Genomic DNA, 22,077 nt, shown 5'->3' on the forward strand with positions numbered 1-22,077 from the left:
TAACTAAGCATTTACGCTTCCACTTGGAGTAAAAAATAAATTACCAAACAGTCGAAATGTTTTTTTTCTCTTTTGTCCTCTTTACGCAGAGACCAAATTAGTTTAAAAATGTACATTAAATCTATTCGTTTAAAGTAGGCCTAATAATATTGCACAAAAATCTCAAATAAAGTGAAATAACATAACAAAAAAATTCAAGGCTGTATTTTAATTAAACTGGGGCGCAAATAATAAAGGAAATAATTGCGTCTAAAAACATTACGCCTGTTTTGTTTTTTTTCCTTTCTGTTTCTTTGCGGGAGAATGAAGGCAAGTGTTTGCTTGCTTGTCCCGCGCTTCTTTTCTTCTCCCTCCATTCCTCAGCTCTTAGTTTTTTATTGACAGTGAGATTATTCTGGATCTTCTTCTCTCACCTCCAGCTGTCACTCAGCGTGCCAGCCAGAACATCAGCCCGTGGCATGCAGCACCGTATCGCGCCCCGAAGCACCGCTGCTGATACTCTTATTTGTCCCGGATCCAAGTAAAATTCTTTCGTAATCGCTGAGATATTTCAAAATCCGTCAGGCCCACCGGTTCATGTGGTTGAATAAAGTAGTCTAGTTATACGGACTGACAGTGTATCCTCAAGGCTGGATTAAGGTGGAGGAGACGGAGGAGGGGGTCCTCAAGGACTTTGCCAAAAGCTTCGGCGGTTTGTTTCAGCCTCGTGTGCTGATGTAGGGAGAGAGAGAGAGAGTGTGTGTGTGTGTGAGAATGTGAAAATGCACTTTTAAACTCACCTCAAACGATAAGGGCCTTAAATGCGCCCCGATTTAATTCAGGCCTGCCGAGGCCCTGTTTTGAAGGGGAAGAGGGTTCATTTATTTGGCCGATTTCTGTTTGGTTGCCTTATGTTGCATTTTCTTAAATTGATTTAAAACGAAATAAAGGCCAAACTGTGCCTTTTGCCTTAAGGTTTTCAATAAGGTTTGTTGGACCATGCGTACTAGCCTATTTGATCCGGGGCCTTCCTATCTCTGTCCATATGTCGTATTATAAGAGTCTAAATAACTATTTAGAATGATGCAATATTCCTATTTGACTCTTTTTTGTAATTTATTAAAAAATAAACCCATCAGTATTGTTATAGTTTGTGTTTAATACTATGTTATTAAACCTTTTGGCACTAAGTAAAGGCTGCCATACTAGCTTCATTACCTGTGCTCTGTGCCACCCAGTGGTGATGAGCGGTTACTGCAACGCATTCTGTCCTGCGCAGACTCCGTAACAAAATGTTTTTGGGCTTTTTTGTTTTATTGTCCAAGTTTCACACAGACCTCAGCTTTCAAACCACTTCAAATCCTTGTAATTTACTACCCACCAAACACCTCAGTGATTCAAAGGAAGAAGGGGGTAACGTCTCAAAACCGGAAGCAAATACGAGCCACCGTATGAGTGTTTCCTGTGACTAGCTCCCGATGCTACACGCGGGAAAACAGGCGAAGCTGCTGAGCACTGTCACAGTAAGACCTGATTTTTTTTAAACTCTGCATTCTCGCTTCTATAGAAATTAATTTTTTGATATGTATAAGCAACGAGGGAGTGCGTGGCGCACAATTAATTACTTTGAGTGACGTCGTTTGTTACAATAACCCCAAATATTTACATGATTTCTTTTTACCGGCCTAGTGCTGATGGAGCGCTGGATTTTAACTTAGGACCAGCCCGAGCGGGCGGCGTTCTAGCGCGTGCCGTATTCAATTTGAGGATTCAGTTGGAAACTGTCCCACATCGTTGTATAAAAGAAGCGTACCCTGTGCAGTTGAAGTTAGCCTAGCTATTGTTAGTGGCGCAGCATGGATGATAGTTAAGGGTTGCTTCGAGAAACACAAAGACCCAACTGTCGCTGACACATTCACGCCATAAGATAACGATATTCGTAAACTTTCGCCGGGCAGAGCTTTCTTTTAATTGTTCATAGTTAGCTGTTAGCTGGCTCAGAACTTCACTCAGTTTTTTAAACACTAATAAACGGAAATATTAAATAACACGAAAAGACCCAAATTCAACACGAAGCTGCTTTTGCAGTTTGCACACTCACAGGATGGCTGCTTTCTGCCTCTCGGGTGTTTTGGCTCAGTCGCTGCGTGCTTGCTCATTTTTTCATCAACACCACACTACTTTCCCACCGTGAGGAGCAACAACAAAATGCAGACCCCACCTTGCCACAATCTGGGAATGGTTTTAAAGCCAGGCGTGACATAAGCCTCGTTGTAGATGTTTGGTTGTATTTAGTGCCGTCTCTGTCTGTCTGTAGAGCATCAGTCATCGCCTGTAGCCAAAATGGGAGACACACTGGAGTTCAACGAGATCTACCAGGAGGTTAAAGGCTCCTGGGTAAGTATCTTCACCCAGCAGCTCTGCTCTCAAATTCTTTCAGGTCTTCATTACAGTCTCTTTTGAAGTGGCATCGCAGACAAACATCAGCTCCTGTGCTCTTAATTGCAGTTCTGATTTCTTGTTTTGTTTTGTTTTTTGCCTATTTGTGTCACTCAGATTTTTCAAATCTTCAAACAGATGTCAATATTAGAGAAAGATAACCTGAGTAAATTTAAAATAAAATGCAGTTTTTAAAATGAGGATTTCATTTATTAAGGGAAACAAAGCCACCCAAACCTGCCTGGCCCTGGTTCAATTACCTCCTAAACCTAATAACTGGTTGTGCCCTGCTTGGGAGCAATAATTGTGCAGTATTGTTTTATCTGCCACACTGGAAGGTTTTCAGTCACAAATGTGCTGTTTTAGATGGGCATTCTCCTTAAGGAGTCTCTGGTAAAAAGTGAAAAAGGGTAGCCTTTGTGTGGTCAATCCACCGAATATTTTCCTAAAAGTCTTGGGGGATTATCAAGATGTTTTTGGCGAACGTGAGAGGAGCCTTCGTTTTCTTTTTGGTCAGCAGTGGTTTTCACCCTGTAACGCTCCCAAGGATGCCATTTTTGTCTCTTTTTTTCTTTTCTTTTTTTATTGTTCAGTCATGAATTCTGACCTTAACTGAGCCAAGTGAGGCCTGCAATTCTTTAGATGATGCTCTGGGTGTTCTTTTGTGACCTACTAGATGGGTCATTGATGCACTTTAGGAGTAATTTTTATAGTCCAACCACACCTGGGAAGGTTCAACACTGTTCCAGATTTTCTCCATTTGTAGATAATGGCTCTCACTGTAATTCACTGGAGTCCCAAAGCCTTAAAATGACTTCATAAGCCTTTTCAGACTTATAGATGCCAGTTACTTCGTTTCTCATCTGTTCACTGTAGCATGATGTGTTGCTTTTTGGATCTTTTAGGCAACTACGATTTGTCAGACAGGTTTTATTTAAGTGATTTCTTAAGTAAACAGGTCTGGCAGTAATCAGGCCTTGGTGTGGCATTGAACTCAGCTCTCCAAAAAATGTGGTTAATCGCAGTTAATTCATGATTTACGATGTGCCAGATATGTTTGGATATTTTAGTTTTTTGTTTGTTTTTCTTAATAATTAAAATCATCATTTTAAAAATTGCATTTTGTCTTTCCTTGGGTTATGTTTTTTTTTTTATCTTATGTTACAATTTGGTGATCTGAAACATGTGACAAAATACTAAGAAGTCAGAAACAGGGAAAATTATTTTCTATGGCACTGTATTATTGTATCATTACACAACCTAGTAAAAATAAGATGCCTTTAAATGCTGTTAGCATTGACTCTTAGCCATGAGTGTGAAAAAAAATGAAACTGTCATCGGCTCAGCTGTGGAATTTTTGTTTTGCTGAAAAGACATTTACTCTTCTTTTTTTTTTTCTTGTAAAATCACTATTGTAAAGAGGGTATCCATGCCCACGAGTACGGAAACAATAAGAAGATCTGGATTTTGGTTTTGTAAATTAATCTAAATCTAAACTAATCATCAAACTTAAAAAATAAATGTTATGATGTGAGCAAGCTCCCATTTGGAAAGCTGTAACCAGTGTTTTTTAGTTTATGTATAAAATATTTGAGTTTTTCATTTTTCAATATCTCGCTGCAGAATGACGGACGGCTGCGTTTCAGCAAGCAGAATGTGGTTTATAAGAGCAGCAAGACGGGGAAGGTGGATAGTATCCCTGCCAGCGAGCTCAATTTGGCCCAGTGGAGGCGGGTGTGCTTAGGCCATGGCATCAAACTTGGCACCAGCACGGGACACGTCTACAAATATGATGGCTTCAGGGACACGGTGAGTTCTGGATGCACATTGCATGCCTCCAGGTTGTTTTGTAGATTTGGGTAAGTGTGTGTGTGGTTCATATCTCTGATCAGTCTCTGAAGTTTGTCTCTCTCTTCCTTTTTTTTTTTTTTTTCCTGGGATCTAAATCTTTTCTCTCCGTTTCTGGGAAATAATTGTTACCTTACTTGGAGGAGAACAAGGCAGCAGTGGAATATTTCAGAGTGACACACACTGCTGGTTTATTCAGCGCTGTGTTTATAGCCAGGGATGTAACCCAAGCAAGGGGACCTCTGATAAACAACTTCCATTCCCTGTCTGACATTTCCTCAGGAAAAACACTACCATCTTGCGAAAATGCCACCACTTGAGGGTGCGTGTGTGTCAGAAGTATGCGAATGAATCTGCTCTTCTCCCCGAAGCTCCTAATGGGATTAATGAGGGAAACGAGCACGAGCATGTGTGTTCCATAAACAGTGTAATCATCGGCTCATGTGAGTCAGTGTTTATATCAATCCACTGAAACAATTTGGCTCAGAAAACAGACAAGAAAAAATTGTGGTCGTGTTTGTTTTTTATCACTCCATTTTTTTCCCCTGCTCTGCCTTTTCCCTGCTGCTCTGAGTGTGTGGGGAATGTCAACACACAAGTACAACTCTGAGATGGAGGAGCGGGTATTAACCTGGAGTCTGCGGCTGTCTCCTGGGGTTAATCAGCGTATTTTTTTTCAAGATGGATCCTCTCAACCTGGAGCGCAGGCCGTGATGTCATTGTTTATTATCCCACGGTTAGTGTCGGTAATCGAGAATTGGCTGGAGGTTTAGCTGCTGGCGTGCGGAGCAGACTCTTTGATTCATTTGTCCCTGTGAAGCGTTCTTGAGCAAGATGGTGAATCTTTGCCAGATAGTCTGTTATATAGCTGACCTGTAACTCATGTGGAGGAGCAGAAGGTGTAGAAAAGCATGGATTTCACTTATGTTCATGTCACTCACATGTTTAGAGTGCAGCTGGCCCATAACGCTGTTGCTGACATTGCGAGTGTGGTGTTGAATGTATGCAGCAGCCCACTGTGGATGCATTTTACTATTGGGGTTCAAAAGTGTTTAGGCCTCATGCGTCAAACTGTCAGGTACTAAAGGCTTCCACCCTGCATGTAAAGTTGAAATAGTTTGACAGGTAACAGAAACAATTCATAGGTAGTTAATCGTTTAAATCACAGCTCAGTATTGTTTTAACGCAGCTTGTTTGTGTGTTAGGATAGAGCAAGACAACACCTCAGTATTTATGTTGTTGTTTTGCAGCTTTTTGAGATTTTATAGCGTAAACTAGCACTGCCCAAAGGTTTTTCTGCCAGCTGTTAGTTCAAATAATGAGTTGCTTAGTCTTTGTACCTCCTACAGGATTTTTCCTGGCTTAAAATTGGCCTTTGATGGTGCCTACATATAAACATGATTGAGCCACACGTGCTTAAAAACATGTATTTATAAATGCATGTAAAACCAATCGTAGGGGGATTGCAAGGCTAGTTGATTTTGGCAAAGTCTGTGCCAAATCAAACACAAAGATCCAAATCAAATACAAATGTTTTAAGTTTAAACCTTTTAAACAGACTATAATAGTAAAGGTCTTGCAGTTTGACATTAATTTATTCGTTTCAATCTATGTTGTTTTTGATTATGTCAAAATCGTTTCAGGGCTGAAAATCTTTTAAGTAACGTTGTTAATGCAGGGCAACATTGCATAGCACATAAAAGTAAGATAGTAGCAAGCCTTTAAAAAAACAGCGCTCGCTCTGTGCTTCATGAGGAAACTTTGTGTCTGATGTTAGAGAAGCAAGATGCTGACTGTCTAATGTTAGATAAACCGTGTTTAATGTTGACAAATGATGCCTGCAGAGTTTGGACATTCTTGAGTGTCTTTTACCTCCTCAAAAGAAGCCTCGACATCCCGCCTGTAACTGCATCGATGAACGGTCGATGTCTTTCTGTAGCCACTTCCTGTGGTGGACTTGACTGTGCACAACCGAACAAAAACAAGACTCTTGTCATCAACTGATTAGTTGGTACAATGTTTTTGGAGGGCGGCCCTAATCCTTATTGTTCCAGGAATCAATGATAAAATAATTGTTAGGTTCGGTCCTAATTGAAAGCTCACTTTTTCTTTTCCGTTTAAAATAATCTTGTTTGAGTGGTTGTTTCAAGTATTTGAGGTTTCAGTCCAGATGTTGACAGTACTTTATACAGCTGCTTGACAGCTGTACAAGAGCTCCTTATGAAAAGATCTTAAATGAAGAAAATGGCAAGGGGGGGATTCTTATATAATAGTTGTAATTTTCACTTTTTACTCAGTTTAGTCTTTGTTTCCAGAGTTTGCTTGTTTAGATTTTACACTAAAGATATCTTTATTATTATTATTATTATTATTATTATTATAATAATCATAATCATTATTACTACTATGGGTATGTTTTTACTTTTTTTTTTTTTTTTTCATTTTTTCCCAGGGAGAAGTTGAGAACAGGAGTTGCAATACAAACACTTGACTCACAGTCATGTAGACATCCCAGTCTCAATAAACATAACCACCAAACCACCTCATCAGACTGGCCATGATGAAAGATTTGACCACAATGACGGAGTCAAATTAAAGAGATTTAGCTCTACATTTTTATTTTATTTTACTTAGTTCTGTAATACATTGTTTGAAATAGTTTCGGTTAACTCTAATTTTTTTTCCCGTACTTATTTTTTAAGCCTAGTCTTAGTAAACTGTATAAAGCAAATATCCAACTGACATAATGAAAGTAATCTTTTAACAAAGTGGATGAAGGCTTTTGGAAAAGCAGGGATTTAAAATGTACTAATAAAAGGCAGACAGGGTGGTCATGTTGGGTGAGTGTGTGTGTGTGTGTGTGTGTGTGTGTCTGTCTTTTGGTGGTCTGTGTTTATTATAACTTCATGAGCTGGGCAGAAACAAATCTGCCAAAGCTTCATCGAGGAGATGAGAACTTGCACAAACTCTGATTTTATGAATTTACACATCTGCTTGCGCCTGCTCTCCTATCTAAAAAATGCCTTAATGCTGGTCAACAAACATGCTGATGAACTTCAACGCACACACACACAAACACACAATTCTGAATCTCTGGGCTCTAATTGGCTGTAATAACCTCATGGACAGGCAGATATCCAGGTGCGTAAATTCGGTTTCCCACAGAGTCTCATTCTACCTTACACACACTCACACACCACAATCACTTCCACATGTGTTTGCACTACTGGGACTCTGTGTGTGTGTGTGTGTGTGTGTGTGTGTGTGTGTGTGTGTGTGTGTGTGTGAGGGAGAGAGAGTGTGTGATTGACCATGTGTTTGTCGCTCTGTGTGATTTCTTTCCAGTTGTAAGGGGTCCTGCAGGATAAATAAACAGGCTGATTGTCAGTGGTGGTGTAGAGGGAAAGAAGACAGAGAGGGTGGATGGATTACATTCATCTCCTGTGTTCCCAAGAGGCCCAAACGGCGGACATAGTTACAATTGCATTGTGATTAATTATCCCATTCCTCCTTCTTCTTAGGTGGTGTTTTTATAAGCTTTGACCCATGTGGAGCCAGTGCTTTGACGGCATTGCTAACTTTGAGGCTTTCTCTTCCTTTTGTTTTCACCTCTTTCTCTTCTGTCAACCTTTTTTCCCACTGTTATTCTTTCTGCTCACCCCACCAGGACTTTGAGAAGATTTCAGAGTTTTTCAAGGCCAACTACAAGGTGGAGCTGACAGAGAAGGACATGTGTGTGAAGGGCTGGAACTGGGGAACGGCCAAGTTTTCAGGTAAATTTTTCAGAATCACTGCACTAATAATGTCTGAAATATTGATGATGATAAGTGAGGTGAAAATCAACAGTCAATTTAAGATTAGTTTGCTGTTTAACATCAACTCAGAGAGCTCTGAAGATGAGGTCAGTTGTTTCTCTCCTAACTGTCTTGTTTCTGCCTTTCACAGGGCCACTGTTATCCTTCGAAGTCAATGACAACACAGCGTTTGAGATCCCACTGTCCAACGTTTCCCAGTGTGCCACAGGGAAGAACGAAGTCACTCTGGAGTTTCACCAGAATGACGACACAGAAGTCTCCCTTATGGAGGTCCGATTCTACGTCCCACCCAGTCAGTCTGATGAACGGCAAGACCCCGTGGAGGTGACAAAGGATGCTTTACTTCTGCTTTTTTGTTTGTTTGGTTTCTTTATGCTTTTCTTTGTTTTTGTTTACAGTAGTTCTAAAACTGTGTGTTTTCATTCAGGCATTTGCCCAGAATGTGTTATCTAAGGCTGATGTGATCCAAGCTACAGGAGACGCTGTGTGTATCTTCAAAGAGCTGCAGTGTCTTACACCCAGAGGAAGGTAAAAGATTGACATTTGAGCACCCAAATCCAGTCACCTACCGATTTTCTGATTTGATTTTAAACCAAAGAATTGGCCAGTTTATCACTATATTGAACGTACTTGATACTAAGGGAGCCAAATTGTACAAAGAAAACATTCCCGTACTGTTACACTACCACTAGCCTGAACTGGCAGACTGGATCCATTCTTAAAGGTTGTTTACACCAAATTTTGACCATACCGCCCAAATGTCGCAGCAGAAATTGAGACCAACCACACCAGGGAATTGTTGTTGTTTTTTTTTACCTTTGACCTTCAGCAGGTCATCTTGACATTGTCTACATGCAGAAGTACATTGAGTTGCTGCCAGGTGATTGGCTGTTCAGATATTGGAGTTAACAAGCAGTTAGGCTGATATACCTAATAATAAAATGGCCTTTGTATATTTGGATAAAGCGTGCATAAACCTTGCACTTTCATGAAGTCACACTTATGAACTCACTATATGATTCACATTAGTTAGTTATTCACATTAGGAGTTAACCAGTTAACTTTCCTTTCTTCAGATATGACATCCGTATCTACCCGACATTTCTTCACCTGCACGGTAAAACGTTCGACTACAAGATTCCCTACACCACCGTCCTCCGTCTTTTCCTGCTGCCACACAAGGATCAGAGGCAGATGTTCTTTGTGGTATATGAACTTTTCTGTGTGACTTTTATTGTTGACAGTGTTAGCATTTAATGCTCCCATTTTCTGACCTGCTTTCTCTTTGTGGCGTTTTTGTTTTCTTTATAGATCAGTCTGGATCCTCCTATCAAGCAGGGGCAGACACGTTATCACTTTCTCATTCTGCTCTTCTCCAAGGAAGAAGATATTAGCCTAACCCTCAACATGAGCGAGTGAGTGCATCTAGACCTAGATTGGCTTCAGCTAATTTTGACTGAAGAATAATGTTGTAAAGCGTGTGTCCACTAGGGGGAACCAAGGGTCTGAGTCAGTAGTGTCAGTAGAAACAGTTCTTTGCATCATTTAGAAACTCTCAAAACTTAATTTTAAGGTTTTAAACTTTGTTCTTTCCCATGTGTGTCACAGAGAAGATGTGGAGCGTCGTTTTGAGGGTAAACTCAGTAAGTTCATGTCAGGATCTCTTTATGAGATGGTGAGCAGGGTGATGAAGGCCTTGGTCAACCGTAAAATCACAGTACCTGGAAACTTCCAAGGGTAGGCATCTCATATACTTCTGTTTTTCAAAAACACTGTTTTTTTTTTTTTTTTTTCTTTTGCAAAATTAAGTATAACTGTGTCACTCTTTGGGCGTTGATCTCTTCCTCCTCAGACACTCAGGAGCCCAGTGCATCACCTGCTCCTACAAGGCATCCTCAGGCCTCCTCTATCCTTTGGAAAGGGGTTTCATCTACGTCCACAAGCCCCCTGTTCACTTGCGCTTTGAAGAGATCTCTTGTGTCAACTTTGCCAGAGGCACCACCACAACACGTTCTTTTGACTTTGAGATTGAGACCAAGCAAGGGAACCAGTACACTTTTAGCAGCATTGAGAGGTGAGCATTGAGAGGTTTTGTTAACAGGAGCAGACCTATCATAAAAACACAAAGGTATCCTGGATATGTGTTTCATGCTGGGGGAATATTCATTCATATACAAGTCTGGGCATGATTTTCACTCTGGCACACTCGTTCACATTGTGTGGGTTTTTTTTCTTCTTCTAATAACTCACTTTAGAGGATGAGAGTAAATCCATTTTGGTTTCTGGCTGTTTGCATTGACCACTCTGCTGATTCAGCATCTCCATCTTATCGCCACTAATGTAACATGATCCTTCCAAGCACTAAAAGTCATCATCTGCATTAGAGTTGTCAGACTTTCATTTCATTTTGTGCCATATACTACAAAACTCAAGCTTAACATGAAGCTGCTGGAACCTAAGTTAAGTGCCTACACGGAGGGTTATATTCCCATCAAAAGAAGGACAGTAGGTAATTTCAGATTCTGAAGCAAGGATGTTGTTCATAAATTTAGATCTTGCTAATACCATGTTTTTATTTTGTTTATAGCTTTTGCCAGCACTGTACTGCTCAGACAGGAGCTCAGTTATGATATAGGTTCATGTGCCAAAATATGGAGGAGGATGAGCATTTCCTATGGATGACTCTAGGGTTGGGTGATTGCCATGGTCTGATTGTCCCCATGTGGGATCGCCAGTGAAATGTCTTACAAATGAGTATATGTGGAGATGAAATATGAAGCAATATTGAGATGGATTGAGACAGATTCATGTTATTATGAATATCATAGTAAGAAATATCTTAATTGAATGCATTAATGGTGGACAAGGGTCTCCATATTTTGGCATCTGAACCTATATCATAATTGACCAATGGAGACAGCTGAGCCATCATCGACATCGTTGTCCATCAGCACAACTTGCCATACTACATATTTATAATGTCACTTTTATAAACAACAACAGAGGTTACCATTGTGCTGAAAAATAAAACCATAAATAAAGGAAATAAAGCACAGGCCAAAAGGTAACAGACACCAAACACAAAAGAGCTGTAGAAGTGAAACAATAAAGGAGTACATAAAATATAACTTAAAATCACAGTCAACATCTCACACTGGGTTCAAAGCCAGGGAGTAAAAGTGTGCTTTTAAGGGATTTAAAAACAACAAGAAAAGGAGCCTGCTTGATGTGCAATGGCAAACCACAGGTTTGCTGGTCTACTGACCTGAGAGAACCAGTGTGACATTTGGCTGGATCAGAAAAAGAAACGATGGGGCACCACCATTAAGAGACTTAAAAACAAATGAAAGGGTTTTGAAATCGATTTGTAAATGACCTGGAAGCCAGTGAAGGGAAGCTGAAATTGGGCTTATGTGCTCTTACTTGCTTTAACCTGATTTAAAAAATCAAGCGAGAGCATTTTACTCCAGCTGTAGTCGAGAAATGGAGACATGTGCATCGCATTGCCGTAATCAAAACGAGACAATATGTTGTAAAAGCATGTTAATGTTTCAAGATTGCATGTGGACAGCTGAGGCTTGATTTTGACAGTAGTATATTCAAATGAGAATCGAACTTCAGAGAAGGAACCGTTTTCACATTTAAATTGGTGATAATGCATTTCTCATATGGGAGCAGATTGGAAAGGTTAACACAGTGGGTGCTGCTTTTGCCACAGGGTCTAAACAACATGACTTATGAAATTCAGAAAATTTGCAGCAGCTTCTGGTCCAGGTTATTCTTCCTCAGGACCGCTGTTGGGCCTTCTTTACCACCGCGTTTGTGTTGTGGGTCCAGATAAGATCGGCTCGAGTGCCCATAAACCTAAAGGTGGAGACAAATTCCACCCGTTCTCCATTTATAATCAGAGGGGAGTGGACCTGTCTGTGCCTCCTGAAGTCCATTATGAGTTCTTTTATTTTAAGGACGTTCAGCTTCAGAGCCATCCCATTGCAGGGCAGGGGAAGCTCTGCAGTTTTAGATGCTGAATTGAGGCTTGTGAGACATTTGGTTTTTGATCATATTGTTAAGCCATTCTGATTAATTTAAAATAAATAACTCCTACTTTGTCTCTTTCCCTTCTAGAGAGGAGTACGGCAAACTTTTTGACTTTGTTAATGCTAAGAAGCTCAACATCAAGAACAGAGGTTTCAAAGAGGTAATGCACAAGTCACTGAAACACCTCTCAGTTTGTACATTAAGTTTGATCATATTTCTATCCCCGATATTGATGCTTGTTGCCCTTCTCCTTTGTGTTTGTCCTTGTACACCTGTAGAAGAAGGTGGGTATGGTCATGGGCGTCACGTGTGGATTAGGCACTTGATTTTATTGGTCTGGAGTGATTTCCTGCTTGCATGGCGTGCTGCTGGTATGTGTGTGCGTGTTCTGAGGATGGCGTCCAATGATCTTGATTTGGTTTGACATTACCAATATGATTGCTGTTGAACCTGAGATATTTTGAGTGATTTATGACTAATCATGGGACATGGAGGTGAGGGAGCGCTGACCAATACCTCTTTGGGTTGGTGTGTGTGTGCGCGCGTTCTGTGTGTGTGTGTTTGCATTGTGCTGACTAATGTGTGGCCTGGGGGCTTTTGGTGTGCTTTAACACTGAGTACAGTTGTCATCAAGACTGCTGCCTTACAAAGGCGACGCTGATTGCATTACCTACAATGGTCTTTGACATATATGAGCTTCTTTCAACGAGGCCATCCCATCTGTTTCTGTGGTGATGGGGTCAGCAGAGGTCAATGAAAATTAATGGAGCTCCTCTCTAATTCCTGTTGGTGTTCAAGTAGCAGCCTCCCTGTTTGTCTGTCGATTGGTGGACTTGGATGCGTGCAGATGGAGAAGAAGAAAATAGTTTGAATTTTATTTCCAGGATGGCATTACAGCATAGCGAGCCTCAAGCTAAAGAAGAAGATGCTAAGCTAAGATTTTGTGTGGTCTTATACTTCACTTTATATGCAAACATGAGTCATTTAATTGATTAGAATCACAGTGTCCAATGGTTTTGGCTCATGTTAACCCTTTCCATGTCCTGGCAAACTAAATTTTTGTCCATCCAGAAGTTTGAAGACCTCAGAAATGGACCAAAAAAGCCCTGAACCACCTAAAATTCTAGATAAGATGAGCATGGCCACCATGACATCACCCATTATTTTCTGAAGTCACATCTTAAAGCTGGGCATTTTGTGGTGGATCTTTGTGACACTGTGTGCCTTTTTTCCACAAGTACCGACTTGACTCCACTCTACTCTGTTTTGGTGGGGTTTTTTCCCATTACAGCTGAGTGCCATCGCAGTATGATGGTCATTATAGCAACGCGTCCGAAACTCTGCAACACTATTTATATATGACACAAACACGACACAATAATGGAGGACTTAGGGGTGATAGTATACCTTTTGCTCCATTGTGGTGGGGGTTTCAGACTCGAGGACCACGGTGTTTATTTTTGTGCAGCCATTTACCTCGTTGCAGAGTTTCAGAAATGGAAGTTCTTCTTTTTTTTTTCTTTTTTTTTTTTCTTTCTTCCCTTTCCTGAAAGAGTCACTTTCATGACTCATCAAGTAATGCCATCATTGACTGGCCAATCGGGGCTTGCAGTCTTTTGACGTCACATTTTCGTACCTGGTACCAAGTGCACCACCTGATGGAAACTCTAAAAGCCAGCCAAGTAGGTACTAGTGGAAAAGAGGCATTTGACTCTTGTACAGCAGAGACCTGCTAGTCACAAGGTAGCCACACCTTCAAAAACACACTGCTTTTTTTTTCTATTTAAGGGTATTTTTAAACACAATTTTCTACGGTGTGAAGAAGATTTCGCAAAATGTGTTCAAAGGTTGAGTCAAAAAGCTGTTTTCGCATAGGCTGCTATAGGATCTCAAATCTTTATTGTATGTGTGCGCTTCCCCCCCACAGCTATTGCCCTCTGGTGGCCATCACAAATAATGCAGGTTTCTAGGCACTTCTGCAGCGGCTTCATTTTTCCAAACCAAAATCTACATTCATGTTTTAAACCATGAAATGTGCAATAACAACAGTAAAAACAGCAGAACTAGAGAGGAAATGAAAAAAAGTTGGCATAAAAGCTAAAAATTTTCCGTAGGAAAAATGTTTTTCTTCCCATTTCCTGTTCTTAATAAGCTAGCTGCCCCCTCAGATTAAACCTTTAAACCTGCATTATATTCTCTTTGTGACAGAAATGCGATCAGCTGAAATTACTTCTGATAATTAAGTTATTTATTTAGCAAAAAGGGCCGAAGTGATGTGTTAAGTTGCAGTCATGTGTCGGGCTGATTTAATAGCACTGTACATTAAATATTTGGCGGTTTTAAACATGCTGGAAAAAAACAGCAGTTGCAATATCTGTAATGCCTAGTGGGATGTTTCTTTCTTTTCTGTTTTTTGCTAATGAACTAAGCAATAAGGAAAAGGTGGCTAACTTTATCTCAGAGTAGATAGAGGCTCGTGGGTACTGTGTTTTTTGTTTTTTGTCTGTTTGTTTTGTTTTTTGACCCTGTAGTGTATTTCCAGGGCATGAAGGGCAAGATTGATGAATACAGCGACTCAGATGATGACCAACACGATGCTTACTTGGAAAGGATGAAGGCTGAGGGCAAGATCAGGGAGGAGGGCAACGACAGCGACGAATCAGACGGTGAAAGTGGTGAGTAATGACTGCCTATATGACAGGATAGCGAGCATACTCAGAAGATGGGGAACGTTGGATAGTGATATTTTTTTCTTTCTTTCTTGTTTCTCTTCAGATGAGTCTTTCAACCCTGGAGAGGAAGATGAAGAGATTGCAGAAGAGTACGTGACTCTCCTAAAACGTAGTTGGATGATATGATAGCTTATTAACACTTATTAACACTACTGGCGTCTCCTTGTCTTCAATCAGGTATGACAGCAATGCCTCAGCAAGCGAGAGCAGTGAAGGAGGAGAGGAGAGCGAAGATGAGAGTGCAAAGAAGAAAAAGGCCAAAAAAGCCAAAGTGGTGAAGGAGAAAAAAGAGAGAAAGCCACGAAAAGAGGCGAGAGAAGGGCTAAAATAAGCCACCACTGTACATAAAGGTGTGCAGTTTCAATCATTTCTTTACTCAATTCCTTTTTATCTTCAATGTGAGCAGAAGAAGCAGAAGGATGCTGGCGGACCCAAGAGACCAATGAGTGCGTATATGCTTTGGCTCAACTCCAGCCGTGAGCGAATCAAGTCGGACAATCCCGGCATCTCCATCACAGAGATCTCTAAGAAAGCGGGAGAGATGTGGAGACAGCTGAGCAAAGATGAGAAGCAGGTGAGGGTTAAGAGAAATTGCTTTAGTTGTGGTTTTTTAACTTAAAAAAAAATACACACGAATAAAATGCATCTATTGTCCACTTAAGTATGTTAATTAACCAGAATAAATGTGTAGAGAAACCTCTAAAGAATGTTTTCTGTAGGAGTGGGAAGCAAAGGCAGGCGAGGCGAAAAAACAGTACGATAAAGCAAAGAAAGAATACAAAGAGAGCGGAGGAGCAACTTCCAGCCCCAGGAAGTAAGGCCTGCAACAAAATAAGTCAACTCTTTGGTTTTGTTTTTTTTTTTGAAGTCTTGATGCAGAAAAATGGCTAAATTTGTTATATTTTCTTCCACTTTTCACCCATTAGGGAGAGTAAAAAGTCTGGAGGCAAAAAGGACGATAAGAAAAGGAAGTCTGCCGGAGCAGACAAGGACAAGGAGCGGGGAGGAAACGACAGCTTTAAGAGCCGAGAGTTCATCGAGACCAGCGAGGAGAGTTCATCAGACTCTGACCACAAGAGCAAGTCCAAGAGGAAGAAGGTAAATCCAGTGACTGTAAATGCCGTCATCAGACAGAACAGACTCAGACTCTTATTGAATGATGTAGGATGACTTTTAGTTTCTTTTACCTAATCAGAAACCACAATGCGATGGAAATGTTTGATCTAGCTAAAAGTCAAAACACTGATGGCTGCTCAGTGAGAAGTAGACATTTTCTTCAGGAGGAGAAACCTTTAAATCCCGTTAGCTGATTGAGGGACAGCTGCGGGACGAAGTGTATCAGGGAAAACCTGGAACTGAAGCACCCCGCTTACTAAAAAGATGGCAGGTAGGAGAGAGGGAAGGCAATAGAGAGCTAATGAGTGTGAGAATGAAAGCTCCTGTTATCTTGTGTATCACTATATTGCATTTTTAACCAAATGCAAAGAAAACAGTAATGAGGAGACTAAGAATTTTCTTGAACATGTCTGTGTATATTTGCAGTTTCTGTTAGAATATATTTGCGATAGAGCTACGAGGCAGTGTTTGATGACTTGCTTTTTCCTGTTTAGTTGAGATTTTGCCTGCAGTTTGAGTTAACTGTAAAGAAATGTGCTTTATTCGCTTCTCGATAACACAGATGCAGAGAGCAATCAGAGAACTTGAGCGTTGCGCATTAAATCAATGGAAATTGTTGATGTAAACATAGTGAAACTGCTTCATTTAGACTAAAGCACTCCTTCATGTTCTGACATGATTGTAAACACTGAGTTCTTCTTTCTTTTTTCTAAACAGGAATCAGACGATGAGGAAGAAGAAGAGGCGGTGTCAACACCTGCAAGCTCCGAGGAAGAGTCTGATTGAAGACACACTTTTCCACCTCGTATACACACACACACCAAGGACCAAGCGTTTATACTCTCTCTGCTGATACCACACTGACGGACAAATTAACAGACTTGAGTTGTATTTGCTTCTTCGTGGTTCGTTTTATGAGTACAAACACATTTTTGTGACTGACTCTTCAACCATGTAATGATATTTGAGTAGTTTGATGATGAGCTGGCATACCTTTTGGAAATACTGAAGGGTTTTCCATCAAACCAGTGGGCATATATGTTTTAGTTACATAGCACGATGATTGCAGGGGTTGTTAGTTAGCAGATGCAAAATTTATGTACGGGAATTTCTTTGACTTTTCCAGTGTCATGTTTTCAGGCCAAAATAAATAAATGAATCATTTTCAATAAAAACTCAGTTGGTGGTGCTTTGATCCTCATGGAAAAAGATTCTGAACTGATGGTCAAACGGTCACCTTGAGAGATTGCTTGCTGCCGTTTGCGTGTAAAGTAGCTTGTAAAGCACATTTAATGAATGTGGTCCATTTAGTGTTATTTACAACATGTAAACATTCATTCATTGTTTAGAATGTTTAAAAGTTTCTTTACATACACCGTTTCAGCCATTCAGTTAAATTCAGTTTTGTTTATTTAGCGCTAAATCACAACAGCAGTTTCCTCAAAGCGCTTTATATTTTAAGGTAAAGACCCTACAATAATACAGAGAAAACCCCCAACAATATTATAACCTCCTATGAGCAAGTGCTTTGGCGATAGCGGGAAGGAAAAACTCCCTTTTAACAGGAAGAAACCTCCAGCAGAACCAGGCTGAGGGAGGAGCGCCCATCTGCTACCACCAGTTGGGGGTGAGGGGAGGAACACAGGACAAAGACATGCTCTGGAAAGGGGGACAGAGATTAACATTAACTAATGATTAAAGGCAGAGAGGTTAACACATGTTAACAAACCAAAAATGTGAGTGAGAAGGGTAACTGAAGACGTAAAACTCAATGCATCATGGGGATCCCCCAGCAGCCTAGACCTACTGCAGTGTAACTGAGGAGCCCTAACTATATGCTAAAGTTATAAGTCTAATCTTAAAAGTAGAGAGAGTGTCTGTCTCTGGAAGCTGGTTTGACAGACGAGGGGTGTTCTGCTTTTAGATACTGTAGGAGCTACAAGTAAACCATCAGTCTGAGAGCAAAGTGCTTTAATGGGGTGATGCGGTACTATAAGTTCATTAAGATAGGATCGGTTGATTATTCAAGACCTTGTATGTGAGGAGCAGGATTTTAAATTGGATTCTTTAAATTTGATTTAACAGGGAGCCAACGAAGAGAAGCCAGTATAGGAGGAATATAAGAAATCAGATGGCAGCCACTCAATCATATGATTGGCAGTACAGTCTAAACGTAGACATGGTTGTGACTGGATGCTGAAGTTCAAACTGAGCAGAATGAGGAAGAAAGGTCATTTTAAGTGACTTTGAACATGGCATGCTTGTTACTGCCAGACAGGCTCGTCTGAGTATTTCAGAAACTGCTGATCTGAGATTTTCCCCCACAGCCATCTCTGGGGTTGACAGACTGGTCAGAGAAGAGAAAATGTCCAGTAAGCAGTAGATTTCTGACTGAAAATACTTTGTTGAGGTCAGAGAAGAATGTCCAGACTGCTTTGAGCTGGTAGGAAGGCAAATACACATGTTAAACAACCACCAAGTTATGGAAAAGGGCACCTCTGAAGGCACAACACAGCAAACTATACTCATACTCAATTGACCTCCACAGTGACCAGGACACTTTTGGGATTTGGTGTAACAGGACATTCACAAGTGCAACAAACAGTGACTGCTGTCATTTCAATATGGACCAAAATCTCTGAAGAATGTTTCTAGCGTCTTCTGGAATCTACGCCACGAAGAATTAAAGCAGTCCTGAAGTCAAATGGGTGCCCAACCCGTACTAGTGGCTGTTGTCTGAGCTTGTGGGGAAATTCTTATCTATGTGAACTATGAAATACTTTAAAAACATCCCTCCACAGTGTAGTTACTAAAAAATTTATATGTAAATCAGCATCACTCAGAAGTCTATACAGGGCTCACAGAAAGCAGAATTAAACATGTATCTTAGTGACAATTGAGCTACATGTGATTAACTCTGCAAATGAAAATAGCTCCAGAAAAACTCAGCCATGTGGTCCAAAAATCCTTGAAGAAATTAATATGATCAGCGTATGTTAGTGTAATTTTTCAACACAGAATGAAAACCAAACCTCTTAAGCTGTTAAGATACTCCCATAGGACCTACCTACACTTTTGCTCGCTTGACCAGGCGGGGTGGTTTGAGAGTGTGTGTTAACTGGCTGCCCTAGTCAAAGCTGAAGAGACAGTGGTTTTAGCGATTTGCTGAAGCCTAAGTACAAGGTGGTTTGAAGAGTGGTTTTTAAGAGCTAAACGATACCAGCTCTAAAGTTCATCTCCACTTAATGTGGCTTTTGACAATAAGGTACTCTTCCCACATCCTGTAGTACTGATCACATATCCTTAGAATAGCCTTGGATATTTGTTATCATTTGATATTTGTTATCATCATGTGAAACTCGAGGTGTTGCAAAGTGGCTCTGTGAAGCTGCAACTAGGCAGAGCTTTCAGTGTTATTGTTTTAATTTGGTTTCCTTTGATTAATTTTTTTTGAATGCACCCTTTCCAGCTCTCTTAATAAGTAAACAGAATATGAATTAAAAAGCTGAGGTTTGTTCTGTTTGTCTTGTGTGATTGTCATTTTATACTCCTTTACTCTCTGTTATGTCACTGTGATTTCAGTTGTTCTTCTGTCTGTTAACAGTCTTTGAGTTTTTAGAAGGAATGCATCCATAGTTTGGCATTTGAGTCATACCTTACAATTTTAGTAATTTTTAGTCAATTATGCTACACATGTCAATTCAAATCACACTGCACATGTGGCACATGCGTCCTAACTAGATGCACTGATATATGTGAGGATTAACTGACTTGTTATTTTCAGGTGCTTCCCTTAAAGTTTTTGTGGTTTCCTCCTGCACCTTAATCATGAATCAAAGCACCAAAGTATTAGAGGAACTTTTTAGAGTGAAAGAAGTAAGGTATTGAGTCTATGATGACCTGCACTGCATCATAATCCTATTGAGCTATTGTGGGAACAGCTTAAACTTATATTACATAAGAAGTGGCTTTTATACTAATTTCATTTGTGGGAGGATTTCAGGAAGCATGGGCTGAAATTGATTCAGATTACTTGAACAAATTGACAGCTTGAAGTGATTCTTTGACTAGATTAAATTTAAAGGATGAACTATTAGAATATTCCAATAATTTCTATTCACTTTGCAACACATTTGATGAATAGATGTTTAAGTTCGAATTTTAAATATGTACTTCATATTGCATGTGACTTCCTTGACCATGAATATGACTATATTCCAAGTCGGTAGAATAAATCCTCTGGAGAGCATGAATGTGTCTGCTAAGATTCATGGCAAAGAGTAACCTCGCTACAATGAGCTGCGTACGCTCTTCATGTGGTGTGTTTGGGTGCCGTGCAGGTGTCAGTGTGTTTAGTCATGTCCTAAATGTGGAGCCCAAAGAAAATCAGAGTGGAAAGTGTTTGCATACATCCCTTCCTGTGACATAATTATCTTTTCCGCTGCAGTTTCCCCTTTCACCAGTCTGCTCCCCATTCAATTACACTCTGACGAATAGGGTTTAGTGTTCAGTTTTCTGCTGATATAAACATGACATTTACATGAAAGCTTGTGATCTTGTTTGCATGTTCAGCGCATGCTTGTGTGTGTTTTTAGATGTATCTTACATTGTATTAGGTCACCATTAGCTGACCACAAACATAATGGATCCACTTAAGTAATTACATACTATCTACACACAGACACACACACACAGAGCGCTGTCACTGCATTACATTATCTCTCTAATGTAAAAGGCACTAATGCTGCTGGTCCTTGTGAATGTATTGAAAACCGATCGTATCATATGTCGCACTTATTGCACACTTGTCAGTAATACCGCTCTTTGTAATTTGTTGCAGTGCTGTTATTGAGGCGTCATCTGTAAGTATGGAAGCACATTGCTTTTTTTCTATGCCACTGATGTGCAGAAAGGTGACAAAATTGCATATAATGGAGTCATATTGAACATTAAGATTTCCCCCAGTGGTTTCATTTTAAATGATGACATTTCCAGAAGTTTTTCACAGCCACTTATATGAAAGTACAAACAACTTTCTTCACTCAGGCTTTCTTGTTTAGTTAAAGAACGGAAGGTCCTTCCTCTCTATGTGGCTAAAAGCTCTCTTCTATTTAGAGCATTACTTATATCACATTTAATAAGATGAACAATCAATAAACAATCAGCAGCACCACTTGTTCATCACAGACCATAAAGAAATGAGGACAAATTATAGTAACTCTGTCTCGTGTTAATGTGTTCTTCTTGTCTCGGTGCTTAGTGTTTGTCTTCAGGTTACTTCCTGTTTTTTACTTTGAAGGTTTGTTTCCTTTCATGTCTTGTGTTAGTTATCATGGTTTTCTTTTTAACTTTTTGTCACAGTATCTGTTTCGTTTCCAGCCCTGTGATAGTCTTTGCTATGGTTATTTTTTAGTTTGTGGACTGTATTTTGGACCATTCACTGTTCTGTCTGACCTTATATTTACTGTTTATTTCTACCATATCCATTGCAGCGCTCATTTTTCTAACATACCACATATCCCAGCTAGTATTAGGTAAGATGTACATCCCGGAGGGGTCAGTGGTCCATAACAGGGGTAAAGACATCTGTTCATACTGGCATCTACACCTCAGTCAGTATTAACTGTGGAAGGAAGAAACTTAACAACAGGAAATCAAAGAAACAGACACAGGGAGGACATGCAAAATCCAAACAGACAGGCCCCAGCCAACCAGGAGGTTATCTCTGCTGCAATATAACATCTGTTACTAAATAACAGATAAAATCTGCCTTCTGATGCTTTCTGTCTGGTTTATTCTAATGTCTGCAAAATTTTATTCTCATGAACTAAACCACTAAAGCATCCAATTTTATCATTTTTTCTTCACGCTGCTAATAAAATGGTTACTAAAAGTGAAATGGAAAGTGTGAGTGGTAGATTCCTTCTGAGTCAGACACTAACACATGAAAGACGAAAATTATTACATTATTACTGAAAGCATGCTGTGAGCAAATCACAGTGGACATATGGGGTATCGATTACTGCCTCAGTCTAATTGTGCATTTGTCTGTGCATGGTTAGTGTGTTTGGGGATGGGGATTTGTGGAGAAGAAAGAGACAGAGGGAGGG

General features: G+C 40.1%; 1 protein-coding gene across 2 annotated transcripts; it reads left to right on the plus strand.

Annotated features, from left to right (window-relative positions):
* Positions 1-1,365: 1,365 nt before the first annotated feature.
* ssrp1a (structure specific recognition protein 1a) lies at positions 1,366-17,142 on the plus strand. Of its 2 annotated transcripts, none has more exons than XM_085295872.1 (18): positions 1,366-1,502; positions 2,297-2,376; positions 4,042-4,227; positions 7,934-8,039; positions 8,212-8,405; positions 8,509-8,609; positions 9,158-9,287; positions 9,393-9,496; positions 9,690-9,818; positions 9,934-10,155; positions 12,207-12,279; positions 14,662-14,794; positions 14,895-14,940; positions 15,029-15,161; positions 15,258-15,425; positions 15,571-15,665; positions 15,778-15,949; positions 16,047-16,285. In XM_085295872.1, the coding sequence occupies exons 2-18, from the start codon at positions 2,323-2,325 to the stop codon at positions 16,071-16,073; spliced, it is 2,073 nt and encodes a 690-aa protein (XP_085151998.1). In that variant the 5' UTR covers positions 1,366-1,502; positions 2,297-2,322; the 3' UTR covers positions 16,074-16,285. The 2 variants fall into 2 exon arrangements, with proteins under 2 accessions (XP_085151998.1, XP_085151991.1); XM_085295865.1 differs by lacking the exon at positions 16,047-16,285 and adding an exon at positions 16,685-17,142 and having other exon boundaries at positions 1,369-1,502.
* Positions 17,143-22,077: the final 4,935 nt, after the last annotated feature.

Source organism: Mchenga conophoros, linkage group LG2 (genome assembly GCF_057382185.1).
Source record: "Mchenga conophoros isolate Kocher_MC1m ecotype Shallow Benthic linkage group LG2, M_conophoros_male_GT1.1, whole genome shotgun sequence".
Classification (NCBI taxonomy): Eukaryota; Metazoa; Chordata; class Actinopteri; order Cichliformes; family Cichlidae; genus Mchenga; species Mchenga conophoros.